Below are 14,153 nucleotides of genomic sequence, written 5' to 3'. Positions count from 1 at the left end.
ATGCAAATTTCTTGAGGACAAGGAGTAGTTGCACCTAGCATAGTTCTTGATGCATAGTTAGCACTTAATAAATTCTTATTGATTCATTAAGTGGCACTCACATAGAGAGAATTGGGATGGCATAGTGTAAAGATTGAGGAAGCATGATGGAAAGACAGAATGAGGGACAAAGGAGGTAGAAATGGAAGAAGTATTTTTAACAGACATATAAAATTGCCTGAATTTAAAGAAGAAAAATATGAATTTGAGAAATGTCTGATACTGAGGCCTAATATAATAATGGTAGGTACTTCAATCCACTACATCTACTTGAATGTTGTCCCTACCAAAATATGAGAGCCGTAACTTGCTTTAATGATCATTTCTTCTTTGTAAAGATAGAAGAACTAACTAGAGGAAATTCTGTTCTTTAGATAGTTATCTACAACAAAGAAGAGCTGTTTGCTGGGTTGTAAATGATGATAATATTGAGGGGAAATGACCATTACATATTAGTTTTTGGGTTAAAGGAGAGCTGGGGTAATTCTAACCTGCATCCTGAGTTTTGGGAAAAAGGATTTAGAGAAAGAATACCTGTGATACTCATGTACTAAAAGATATGAAAAGCTATTAGGCATGAAATTCTAAATACACAAAGATATACAATTACAATAAAAAGGAAAAGTTAGCTAAAAAGGGTGCTTTAGGCATAGAAAATTCAGTAATCAAATTAGATTAAAAAACATGTGTATCAGAGATATACAGAGCAAGATGAGCAAGGAAAGTTATTAGAGGATAAATATAAACATGTGGCATAGCCATAAAAGAATGGTGTTGAATATAGAATAGATAACTTTTGAGATCTTTTTCACTTCTAAAATTCCATTATTCTGTGATATGTTATCCATAGATCATGGAATTTTAGAAGGACTTTTGACATCATCTTGCTGAACTTCTCTTGCTGAACTTCTTCATCTTATAGATAAAGAACTAGGTCCAAATCAGTTAAATGATTTGTCCGAGGTTACCCACCTAGTTAGGGCAGAGTTGGGACTAAAATTCAGTTAAGTGCTATTTCTATTATACTGTGCTGGAATTCTCTGATTTTAAAGAATTTGGCCTCATTCATAGGCTCATAGGTATAGAGATGGAATGTATCTTTGAGGCTGTACAACCATATTATTTTACAAATGAGGAAACTGAGAACCATAGAATTTGTGTCATACAGTAGAATGCAGAGTTAGGATTAAAACCTAGTCTTCTTCCTCCAAATCCACTTTCCCTTTCCATCGTACCATGCTTTCTCCTTTCAACCACCCTGACAATGAGGATCTAGTTTTTATATGATAGACTCCTTATTCAAGCTATTAAAATGTATATTATTCCCTAATTCATTCCCTGTTTTACCTGAACTTGGAATTTCCTTTCTTGCTAATACACTAAATTCCAGGAATTTGACCTTGTTTATCATAAATGGTGGAATGCATCCTCAGTTGTTTCTAATATTGCATTGCATCTTTTTGCTTATCCATCAAGATTAGATTTATAGGGAATAATTAGGGAAATAATTAAAGGACCCACCATCTATGAGAAATGAGTACAAATATCAAGAACTAATAAATCAAGGAAGGAAATTAAATGAAATCTTAGACATATTAAAGACATATCTCCCCATTATCAATCCTACAGTAGAAATAGTTCATATATTATACAGTAGGGTATTGTAGAACTTTAATTGCTCAGACCTCAGGTTGGATTTTTTCTTTTACTTTCTCCTTTTTTTTAAAGAAGTTTGTGGAAGCTATGAAGGGTTGAAGGAGAACATCAGAAAGACACATCAGAAATAATAATGTTCAGAATGCACAGTGAACAATTAAGAGTGTACATTTATTGAGATAACCACAGGGACCTGAAAATTCTATAAAATAAGCCATCAGATATTGTATATCTATTTCCCTCATCTAGAATTCTTTGGACAACTGTATATCAAATTTCTCTATAATATGCATTTATAAATAGAACAAAGAAGATTGTTCAGATAAATTCTAATTTTTATTGCTGTCCAGAGATGGTTTTTTATTGTAAGAAATTGGCATTCCTTTACATCATTTAAAATATTATTATTGAACAGTTTGACAAAACTCCTGGGGTGGTTAGGCAGTAATATTTTAGGGCTCTATGCCCTCTTAATGAATTGGGCTTTGTTTCAAGAAATTTATATATAGATATAGATGTAGATATTACATATATATGTATATATATAGTCAAATAACTTGCCAGGTATGACAGAACTAGCATGTGCCTGAGGCAGACTTTAAGCCCAGGTTTTTATGATGTCCAATATAGAACCATTTACTAAACTATGCTGCCTCTTTTTGAAAAACATATAGTATGCTTTCTTGTAAGATCACTAGCTTATTTAACACTAAAATTAATATTTCTATTTATTGTATGAGTTATTTAAATGAATATTTTAAGGTATTTGTAAGATAGCAGCATAGATTTATAATTCTGTAGACTTCCATAAAATACTCATGGGAAAATTATTTTGTAGTCAGATAAAAAAATTTCCCAGTATTACTTGTTTATGTCTGAGGTTATAAATATGTAAGGAATAGTTTGTGTTTGCTATTGATAGCAGAGAATTATGTCCCACATGTTTATTTGGCTACCAATTATTGATTATTCTTATAAATAATGTAACTCTAGAGTTTAGACTCTCAGTATCAATGTAATAGTATTTAAAAAAGTAATTTAAATGGCATTGTGAAAAAACCTTGATATACAAATCTTGTAGGAAAAGAGCTTCTTTCAAAGTCAGCTACACTAACACAGATAATGCAATCTTTGATAAATCATACAAAACAGTATATCATAGGCCATATTACTCAACAGTTTTATTTTGCTAGGTATACATGTGTGTGCTATGTAGGACAAAGGCAATTCTTTAAACAGATTCTGTTTGTTAACAATTTTAGGCTACAAATTTGACCTTAGGTGACATTTTTCCTTTTTCCTTTTTTTTCCAAATGTTTTTTTTTTTAATTCTGCATTATAAATCATTACATCAATTTCTCCTTTTCTCCCCTTATCTATCTCTATACCTCTTATGTTAGAGGCTACCCAGTGACATTTTGGAGACCTCTTACTACTTTGAATCATTGAGCCCTCCTAGGTGAGACTTGGAAACTCCAATATTTAGAACTTCCAAGAGTTGCTACCAATTTTATTAACAAGTATACTAACGTCTCTATAACATTATCTGTAGAGGTATTTTCTTTCATAGTAGAACAGATAAGAGAAGACATACTTATGAGGTCAAGGAGAATGAAGGGACCGTCCTACTCTGTACTATTTATTTATAATACTATTTTGGGTTTTGTTTCTCTATGTTGGTGTTCCCTTACAAAGCCCCTTTGTGTCATACTGCTCTTTTCTGGCTATAGTTGTTTCTTCTTTTCTGTTGTCTGATATATTGGTCCTAGATTTGGCATAATTCTTGCTTCCTACTACCATTTTGATATCTTCACTCTGCCACTATCACTGGTCTTTCTTCCATTAAAGCATCTTCCATCTGTTGTTACCACTCAGAAGATCCTTGTTTCTTTGATCTGTTGTCCACTTGGACACTGCTCCTTGTTTCTTAGGAAGTTCAGTACCTGACTTGTATTCCTTATTGTTAGGGGAAATTTTAGGGTTGTGACTTAATCTAAATTTAATTGGTCACCAGGGAATATCCCAAATAAAATACCCAAGTCAGTTTGGAAATTTTATGGTGGTTTAATTAATATAGAGGGAAGGAATTAAGAAGAAGAGAGAGGGAAAGGGTTTCTCCAGCCTGGCTTGTGCCAGGGGGAGTTCAAAGACCTCTGCCATGAAGTCTTCTCAGAAGATTAGGGGCTTCCTAAGAAGAGAGTGTTTTGGAAGGTAAAGGAGAAAGGAATCAGCCTAAACTCTGAAAGAGCTCAGAGAAGACGGCTCACCTCAACTAGGTTACTAAGCTTCCCCTAGCAGTGCATCAAGGACACTCACTGCCAAACCCGTATAATAGCTTCCACCATGCCAAGACGCCAAGACATTCAGTATCCACCTCTCTGCTGCAAAGAGGCCAAGAGAGGAAGTGATGTGAAATATACAGACTTTTTTTACATCACTTCCTGCATCTCACATGTACCAATGGTAACTTAAGCTTGACTTAGGACAGCCCAGGGGTCTGTCAGTTGTTTCTGATTTGTCATTTGCTAGCACATGTCTGTCATAGGTCATCTTTCTCAATACTTAATCCTTAAGTAGGGGTGTAGACATTCCTGTTTTGTTAGACTAAGCAGGGTGGAGTAAATCTAAAATTCACATTATCACTATTTCAGCCCATGACTTCTTACATAGTGACATCTGTGTGTCTCTGTTTTATATAGATATGTGTTATATGTAAAAATATATGTGAGTATATGTATCTATAAATAATATATACACACAAAGAGATGTTTGGGGGTACAAAATATTCTAATTGCCTCTATAAAAATTAAGGCCATCTGTCGTGAGCACTCTCATATCCCCCAAGCAATCTATCTAGTTAAGTTATATCTATATACAGTGGTACCTTGACACATGAGTTTAATTCGTTCCATGGCCAAGCTCATAACTCAATTTGCTCATGTGTCAAATCGAATTTCCCCATTTAAATTAATGGAAATGCAATTAATCTATTCTGGCCCCACAAAAACACAATTTCTTTTGTTTTATATGCTTTTAAATATGAAAATGTACTTAAAAAATAACAAATATTTACATTTATAGATAATAAAAAAGAATGTAAAGAAATACATTTGCTTATTTACCTTCAAGATCAAGTGAAGATGCTGGCAGAGGTTTTCATTTCATATTCTATCACTTAACATAATTTACTCTCTATACACTTTATGCTACATTTAAATGCAAAATTGACCTTACACATTACTTATGATATGTAACTTTATTGCTAAACTTAATTGCTATTTTTTTTTACTTTACTTAATTGTCATCATTTTCTTCATTGAATTTTGGTTGTTTTGCCACTTTCTTTGATTTCACTTAGAGGCTGAATCGATGAAAACCTTTCCATGGAAGTTTGTTTCTTCCTTCCTTTCAGAACATTGTTATAATGTGTGAAACAAGTGTTGTTACACAGCTCCCACACACAACCTGTTACAACTTTTTCTGGGTGTGTTTCTTCAATAAACTGTTCAACTTTTTTCCCAAATCCTCAGTATTTCCTTAATCTTGCTTGTACTGATTACCTCATCCACCTTGTACTCTTCCCCACTAATTTTACGCCAAAACCTTTGTATATTTCTGCTGCTGTAACTCCTTCAATTCCTCTATTGTCAGGACCCATGGTTAAAAGTTAAGAAATTTGGCAAAAAAAAACACTGATAATAAAGATAAAAATAAAGAAGAAAGCAAAAGCAGTTCAATACAGATGCCCACACAGTCTTTGATAAACACTGAACTAAATGAGACAGCCTTGTGTAACTTGGGAAATTTAAAATTTGGCAGGCTATCTAATGGAAGGTTGTGGAAGTTCATGATTCAAATATCTGCTTGTGACTTAAAGCAAAAAATTCCATTCACTGCTGTTTGTATCTCAAATTGCTTGTTACTTAAGGAGCTGGTGTGTCAAGGTACCACTGTAGATATATAGATTTATCCCTTTCTAGGTATCATTCATAGCTATTTTCATCCTCTTCCTTTCAGCAGATGCTGCTGTTTCCAATTTATTCTTCTTGCCAATTCCGATCCCTTTTCTCATTCCCTTAATACTATTTTTCCGTGTCTTTTCCACAGGCTTGTCCTATTCATAAACTTTTTTCACTTTGATTTTCAGTCTTTTCCTAACTACTGATTCCTTTCCTAACACCTACATACCTGCTCAGGTTTACCTCATTCTTTAAAAAAAATGAAACAAAACAAACAAAAACTTTACTTGATTCTGTATGTTCCTTTGGCATTTACTCCTATCTTTATTTTCCCTTTTACTGCCAAACTCCTACATAAATTTGCCTCCATTTCCTCATCACTCATTCAAACACCGAGGAAAAAGAGCCAGATGCAGTTAACATTTTGCCAAACTAAAAAGTCCATATGAAATTTTAATACAGCCTTTTGAAACATTTAAATGCAGAACAACACAGTTATTATAAGAATTGTGTTAATTGAAGGGTGAGTTAGAACAGTAAATTAAGTATAAATTACTTCATAAACTAATTATATCATCATTGCTTGGCATTTGAGTAATATAGTGTTGATTTTGTAATTTTATTTAGTAATGATGTCCTTTCTAAACAAAGGTAGCGTTACTTCCTTTGTTATTTTTCAAACTATTTGTCAACCTGCTATACTAAATATTTGTGGTCTATGTAGGACCATGATGGCAAACCTATGGTATATGTGCCAGAAGTGGCATGCAGAGACCTCTCTATGGGCACTCATGTCAAGGACTCAGTGCCATTGGATGGAGTCTGCCAGAGTTCCTAACTAGAAAGTCTGAATGAGGCACAGCTGGGTGGCTCCCCTTCCCCTTTCCCCAGTAGGAATTAGTAAGCATGTCTCTACAGGACAGTATCCCTTGCTGGACAGAATTGCCTTACCCCATTTGGAATACAGTGGCCTCTTAATTACCTTTGGCCAGAGTGAGACAGAAACAACTTATATCTTTACTATCAGAAGCAACTACAAAGTATTTTTGGGATTTGGGGATGTGACTTTTGAGTTTGTACTTTAAAAATGTTCAAAACTGTAGTCTAGTGATTTAGAAATAAGTTTTATGAACATGAGACTACAGGCTAGGCTAATAGTTTCTTCACTGTTCTACTGCTCTCTTCCCCAGTTTATTTCACAAGCAACCCTTGCCCACTTTAATTTGCATTCTTAGTCCCCTCACCTCTTACTAGCCTGTTCAGTTTGCATTCAAAGGGGTGCCTGCCTGAGGAAGAACAGGTGGGCTAGAAGCTCTGGAAAACATATCAACTCTGCATCCAGATTAAAACCTGACTTCAATCCTTGACTATTTGCTAAAAAAGGTTAAATTTAGAGGATACTCCCTTCAGGAAGTCTGGAATATGATTGGGTGAATATTTCAGGATGATGCCATTTAACCTGAGGGTTATATTTTCCTATAAATAAGGGGTTTTCTTGTAAGCTGGGACTTTTTTGCTTTTTTTTTTCTGGTCAACTTTTTCTTTCTCTCTTTTTCTCTCAGTAAAGTGTTGCATTTGAAGTGGTATCCAGTTCCTTGAATAGTGACTAAAGAGTGTGTACTTTGAAATTTTCAAGGTCCCCTTAATTTCCACTTCCCACAAGTTGGAGAGGAGCTAGGTTTGAGGGGATCATAGATCACATAACCAGAGGGGAGCAGAATAGAGTGCTTGTGTGCCATATCTCTCCCTGACTACATCACCTACCCTCCCTCCACCTCCGCCCAGCAGTCCAATGGGAATGCTTCCTCCCTCCCCTGAGTGGAATAAGGTGTGGGGGGAAGCAATTTGCTTGGCACTCAGTGGGAGCAGGGGCACAGAATGTGGTCTCTTGGGGGGGCATGGGCATGGCACTTGGTCTAGGGGGTGGGTTGGGGGTGGGGCCTGGTACTTCATCTCTAAAAATTTCCCAATCACTGATACAGGAGTTTGAATAAAGTGTTTTTATTCCAAAATCTGTATTGCCAAGTTGGCCTAGTACAATGTAGAAATGAAAACTTTTCAAATGTGTCAGTAGTTGTGTTCTAAAACAAGGTATAATTTTTCCTTCTTTATATTATGGCCTAGAATTGAATATTCTTAGTGTGATTCAATTTCTAAAAATATTATTTGATTTTTCTTGAACTGAATTTTAAGTACAGTTTACCCATTTGGTAGTGTTTGAAGTTTACCCATTATGGATACAGTTCACCTCAAAGAAGAATATTGAACAATGTTACCTATCTCAAATATAACCAAGAACAATGAATTGAGCAAAAAGTGGCTTAGATATGTCACACAAAAGAATAGGCACTTTATTCACAGGAAAGTTCTTAAAGGTATTTATTGAATACCCTCTTACCCTTTAAGTGTATTGAAATTAAAGAAGCATGAATATCTGGTTTCCCAGTCCACAGTTGAGCATTAGAGTGGTGTGACAATGAGAAGTGGTAGTTGATAATCGAACGCTGTGAAATTCAGAAACAAAAATTCAAAATAATCTCTTACATGTTTTTGTGTTTTACATATGTCTGTGCTGGTATAGATGCATATATACTTTTGAAATTCAAAAAAACTTTTGTACTTGAGTAACTCATAAAGAAATTGAGTCAATCAGTTATTTATTTATTGAGTGAGTTTATATATTACATTATACTCTATTGAAGAAGATAGGCAACGGTGTAACACATTTTTAGAATGATTTCTGGCCAGAGTTGTTAAAACAAAATGTTTAAAAGAGTTATCCTAAAATTTACTTGTGTGGAATGATTTATATAGCCTGTTATACTGGGCAAATTAAATGATAACGAATAATTCAGTTCATCTCTGTTTAAGAAGCATATACTCTTCTAAGCTTTGTTCCTTTCCCTTTGTTTTTTTTCCTATGAAAAATGTCACCAATAACTTTCTGGTAACTTCTCTGTACTTTGGTACATAGCCTTTTCTTCTAGCTTCTGTTTCATCAAAGGAAGGAAAATTAGGGAGAAATTCACATGAACCTGCAAATAATAGAGAAAAAGTTGCTTTTTCTTGGATATGGGGAGAAAACTTAGGTTTCTTTCATCTCTCATCAATGCAGAAGCAGCTTCTTTCCATTGCTTTTGTTAGTGCCCCAGTGTTATTGTTCCATTTAAGATTTTAAAATAGTGTTTTAAAAACACAGTTTAGAATATTAGATTTCCTTTCCTGCTATTTTTGATAAAAGCATTTTCCATTTGTAGATCTAGAAAATTTGTGGGAGGCCTGGTGTCCTATTTATACTGATTCCTATTCCTAACCTTTGGCAATTCCTTTGAACTATTGGACTGGAGAACAGGGACCTATTTGGGCCATGTCAAGAGCAGTGGTGAAATGAGGAAAATACTTCAATGAAATATGGAAATATATCATGCTACAATCTGGAGAATAGGGTCCTCAATAACAGGCAGGATCATTCAAGAAGCCCTTTGATAGGTGTCTTAGGTCTATGGATGGTAACTTTGGTAATACTATCCACTATAGTTATAAAATAGTACAAATGTTTTTTTTTTTTTAGTTATAAAAAGATACTGTGCTTTTACCTTTCAGAGAAAATCAGGAAAGAAATAACAGCCAAAGGTTCTACAGGAATGGATGTTCTACTCTCAACATTAGAGGTAAAGCAATTAAGGCTTAATAATACTTGTAGATAATGATTCTCCATAATGAACATAATAAGCATTGATTCTTTTTCTCCCTTAATCTCTATTAATAACATTTTGAATTATCCCTTTTTGTCATTAGTTTTGAGCTAGAGGTATATTCAAAAAAATTAAACTTTATTACTTTTAAGTATTATTATTGTATAGTTATCTTGGGAAATAATAAGCATTCTAACTATGTGGTTATATAACTAAGTGATTAAAAACATAAAATTTAACTTTACCATGACTAATTTTAGCTAGTAGAAAATGAAACTGTATATAGAATTAAGTAAATTTAGCTTGTAAAATCACAGAATCTTGAAGTTTCATTGTTTTGCTATAAAATGCTGACATAAAGTTAGAAACTTTAATTGATATTATTCCATGAGTACTTCAGAAGATTACTTTAATGAGGGCATTGTCTTCACTGACAGATCTATTTGCTATTGTAAAAAGTAATCATATTTAGTAGGGATCCTCTTAGACCTTGGTTAGGCTTCAGTGACATTTAAGGATCTGTGGCAAAGCCATCCTTTTTCTTCCCCCCAGTTGATTATTGTATTTTCCATAGCTTCTGTTCCAACCTTTTTCTTCTGTCCTCCAGCTTCACATACTGCCATTTTCTCTCATCTTTTAGCTGAGGACCTTCATACTTCACACTTTACTGAGAGAATATGGAGGCCATTTTTCCTGATCTCCCACTTTTTCTGTACTCTACATCTTAAAATGCCTTATCATCTTCATTCTCTCCTTTTCTCCAGTCTTTGATGTAGAGATAATTCTTTATCTCAACAGAGTCAATCTCTGTACTTGCACCCTTGATTCCATCATCTTCTCTAGCAGATAAGCAGATTACCCTCAAAATCATCCATATGCACTGTTCCTTCCTTTCCCTCTCTCCAGTTTCTCCTTGTCTATTGACATATTTCCTGCTGTCCAGAAACATGCACAGGTCTCTCCTTTCCTTAACAAACCCTCACTTAACCCTGTTCTGTTTTATTTCCCCCTTTCACAGCCAAAACCTTGGGAAAAACTGTAAGTACTCATTCCATCTACTTCCTCTCTTTTCACTCATGTCTTAAATCCATATAATCTGGCTTCTAACTTCATCTATCAACTGAGACCAATTTTTCCAAATTGCTAATGATGTCTTAAAAATTAGAAAAAATTTTTAATGAGCAAAAATTATTTTCTTATCTACACAAACTCTTTCCCCTCAGTTGAGAATGAAAGAAAAACAAAAATCCTTGTTACAAACATCTATTGTGAAGCAAAAGAAATTTCCATATTGGCTGGGTGCCCTCTAAAAACTATATCTATCATCGCTAGTTTTCTTTCTATAAAGAGATATATACATATATACACATTCACATATATGTATATTCACACACATATACACACATTCATATACATAAAGTTATGTATATGAAAATACATATTTTGTCTCACTGCATTCTAAATCATCTTTCTGTTTAGTAAGTAGGTAGCATGTTTCAGTTTTAGTCTTCCAGAATCATGGCTGGTTATTACACTGATCAGAGTTCCTAATTCTGATCTGTTTGTCTTTTCTATATTACTGTCTTTGTATAAATTATTCTGCATCTATTCATTCTGTATCAATTATATACTCTTCCTAGGTTTCTAAAATCATCCCTTTTATCATGTCTTACCGCAGAGTAGTATTCCATAACTTGTTCTTCTGTTTTCCCAATTTATGTATGTACCCCCTCAGATTCCCATTCTTTGTTACCTCAAAAAAGGTCTATAAATATTCTTATATATTCTTAGAGTTTGTTTTGCTTAGGACTAATTCCTCCCTTAACTTACCCTACCTGCCTTTAATTTCCCCTTTTCACATCTTACTCTTGCTCTTTAGTGTAGAGAGAACTATATTTTTAAGACCAGCTTTCTGAATGTATGTATTCTTCTTTCCTTTGAATCAATACTAAGTATTATCTCCAAGGTAGAAGAATGGTAAGGGCTAGGCAATTGGGATTAAGCGACTTGCCCAGGGTTACATAGTTAGAAAATGTCTAAAGGCCACATTTGAACCCAGGACCTCCCATCTCTAGGGCTAGCTCTCTATCCATTAAGACACCTATTAGACCCTTGTCCAATTATTTTTTTAAACCCTTACCTTTCATCTTAGAATCAATCCTGTGTATTGGTTCCAAGGCAGAAGAGTGGTAAGAGCTAAGCAATGGGGGTTAACTGACTTGCCCAGGGTTACACAGTTGGGAAGTGACTGAGGCTAGATTTGAACCTAGGACCTCCCATCTCTAGGCCTGGCTCTCCCAGCTGCCTCTTGTCCAATTATTCTTAAGTTTTTTCTCCTCAGTCTGTTTTGTCTTTTTTTTTCTTGAAGTACTTTAGTTTTTCTTTTGCTTTTGATTTAGCCTTTTAACTTCATTAAATTTTTTATTGTTTTCTTATGGAGTCATTGACTTCTATTTGGGCCATTCTAATTTTCAGGGATTTTGTTGCTACTAATTCCATAGCTTTAATTTCTTTTCTAGTTTTTTTTTTCTCTAGATCTCTCATGTAATTGGCAAAAACTTTTTTTAACTCTTGATTCATCTTTGCCAGAAATTCTAGTTGAATTTGTGCCCACACTGTGTTTTTCTTTGAGGATTTGCTTATAGATGTTTTACATTCATTATCATCTGAGCTTATATCTTGATCAGCCATGTTATCATATCAGGTATGTATGATGGAATTACCTTTTTATTCATTCTTCCAGCCTAATTCCTGAATTCAGATTTGATATTAGTGCTGCGATCTTTATACTTCTGGAAGAAAATTCTGGGTGATCCAGTTCCCATTTTCTGGGGATACTAAATGCTGTATTATTTTAGGAACTTAGGAACAGCTTGGGCATAGTACCTGATAACTTTTGATGCTCCCCAAATGGTCTTATCCAGGGTAAAGTCTGATTGCTGTCCCTTCAGTCTGAGCTTTCCACATTCCTGACCTGGGTTTGAGCAATAGCTAGATTTGTCTACTATCAGCAAACTGGGAAGCTTTGCTGGTTCAAAGTGATATAACTGTAGACTTCCCTTTATTCTGGGATTTAAGACCTGGTTATTCCACTTTGTACTGGGATAGAAGCTGGTTCTAAGATTTTCTCTGCCTCTGCTTCAGCTTGGTTGTTCTTTCCTCTAAGGCAGGGGTCCCCAAACTTTTTACACAGTGGGCCAATTCACTGTCCCTCAGACCATTGGAGGGTCGGACTATTAAAAAAAAAAACCATGAACAAATCTGTATATCACTGTCTGGGATAGCGGAGGCTGCAGCGCTGGCTGTGATGGGCCTGTCACAACTTGCACAGGTTCATCACCACCACCACTATACCAGGCAGCAGTATACACAGTGCAGAATCCCCTCCCCCAGATCATTTCTCACCATGCTGACGTCTTCCATTGTGCAGCCACATCCTTTGTGTGGCACCTCATTCTCAGAACAAGGCGCCACGCAAAGGATTATGTCACTGGAAGTAGTACTGTACGTGAGCGATGCTGCGCTTTGCGGTGCCACATACAGTGCTCCTCTCACTGACCACCAATGAAAGAGGTACCCCTTCTGGAAGTGTGTTGCATGTGGCCCATGGGCCATAGTTTGAGGACCCCTGCTCTAAAAGGTAAAATAATGTTAGTATACCGAGATATATTTGAATCCATTTCTCTCTCTGTCTTAACAGGAGGCAGATGTAGGTTGCTTCTGTTCTGGATTTGTGTCCTGCAACTGGGTAGTTGGCAAAGAAAAAACCACCAGTTTGCATCGGTTCCTATATTGGTGCCCTCAGATGGGTCTAAGGATGCCATGATATAAGGCTATGTCCTCCACTTGTGTCTTTATGCTCCATGTGCAGTATACTCTTGGCTGGGGCCCTGTGCCTGCTGTTTGTAGACCTCTCTATCCTTATGTTCGTTTGGGCTAGAAAGTGACTTAATGACTTTTTCTTGGGATTCCCCTTTGTAAAGATGATTTTAGAGTTGTGACTTAAAATCTAGATTTAATTGGTCGCCAGGGGAAATCCCAAATAAAATACCCAAGTCAGTCTGGTATTTTATGGTAATTTAATTAAGGAGAGGGAAGGAAGGGGATATAGGATTTCTCCTGCCTGGCCTGTGCCAGGGGGAATTAAAAAAATCTCTGCCTCTAGGTCTCTGAAGAAAATTAGAAGCTTCTAAGAGGATAAAGTTGGAAAGTAAAAGAGGAAAACTCAGCCAGAAACTCACCACCGGACCAAACAATAGCTTGTAGTCACGCTAAGATGCTGAAAGGCTCAGAATGCTCCTCTCAGCTAACTCTTCACCACCAATAAGGGAAAGAGTGTCCTTTCAATCAAGAACCTCCCGGAGACAGCAAGGGAGCCAAATATATAAACCTTTCACCCTTGTGTCTCCACCTCTAAATGCCCATTCCTAGTTCTCATCTTTGTTTGATTAGATTATATCTTTAGAGTTACTTCACACTTCTTTGTTAAGTTCACCTTTTGTTAGTTACTTGACCTTTTTGTGATTAATTTAACCTTTATAGTTACTTAATACATTTTTGTATTAGGATATGAAAAATAGACTTAGCTTAAAGTTCTAGCTTCACTATTAGGTGAGAACTAAGTACTTTTGTTGTTCAATCAGGAGATTACAACTTTATCTTCCCCTAAAGTAAGGTTTAAGAAGGGTGGAGTAATTTAAAATTTACTCATTTAATCAATAAATTTAATCAAAGATTTAGGAATTAGTCTGCTGATTTTTTTGGGGGGTCTGTTTGAGGGAATTTTATAGGGTGTGTATAAGTG

At 35.3% G+C, this 14,153-nt stretch overlaps 1 protein-coding gene across 17 annotated transcripts in view; it reads left to right on the top strand.

Annotated features, from left to right (window-relative positions):
- AGTPBP1 (ATP/GTP binding carboxypeptidase 1) overlaps positions 1-14,153 on the top strand; it is a 226,964-nt gene that overhangs the window by 95,367 nt on the left and 117,444 nt on the right. For 12 of the 17 annotated variants that reach the window (XM_056805970.1, XM_056805972.1, XM_056805971.1 and 9 more), the window contains one exon: positions 9,258-9,325. The exons of 1 other annotated variant lie outside the window; for it this stretch is intronic. In XM_056805970.1, the coding sequence (XP_056661948.1) occupies positions 9,258-9,325 (68 nt within the window). Of the gene's footprint in view, positions 1-9,257; positions 9,326-10,367; positions 10,388-14,153 lie in introns of all 17 variants that reach the window. 4 more of the 17 variants (XM_056805973.1, XM_056805975.1, XM_056805974.1 and 1 more) reach the window with 1 other exon arrangement.

Source organism: Monodelphis domestica, chromosome 7, assembly GCF_027887165.1.
Source record: "Monodelphis domestica isolate mMonDom1 chromosome 7, mMonDom1.pri, whole genome shotgun sequence".
NCBI classification, from domain to species: domain Eukaryota; kingdom Metazoa; phylum Chordata; class Mammalia; order Didelphimorphia; family Didelphidae; genus Monodelphis; species Monodelphis domestica.
This window is presented reverse-complemented; position numbering and strand designations above follow the sequence as displayed.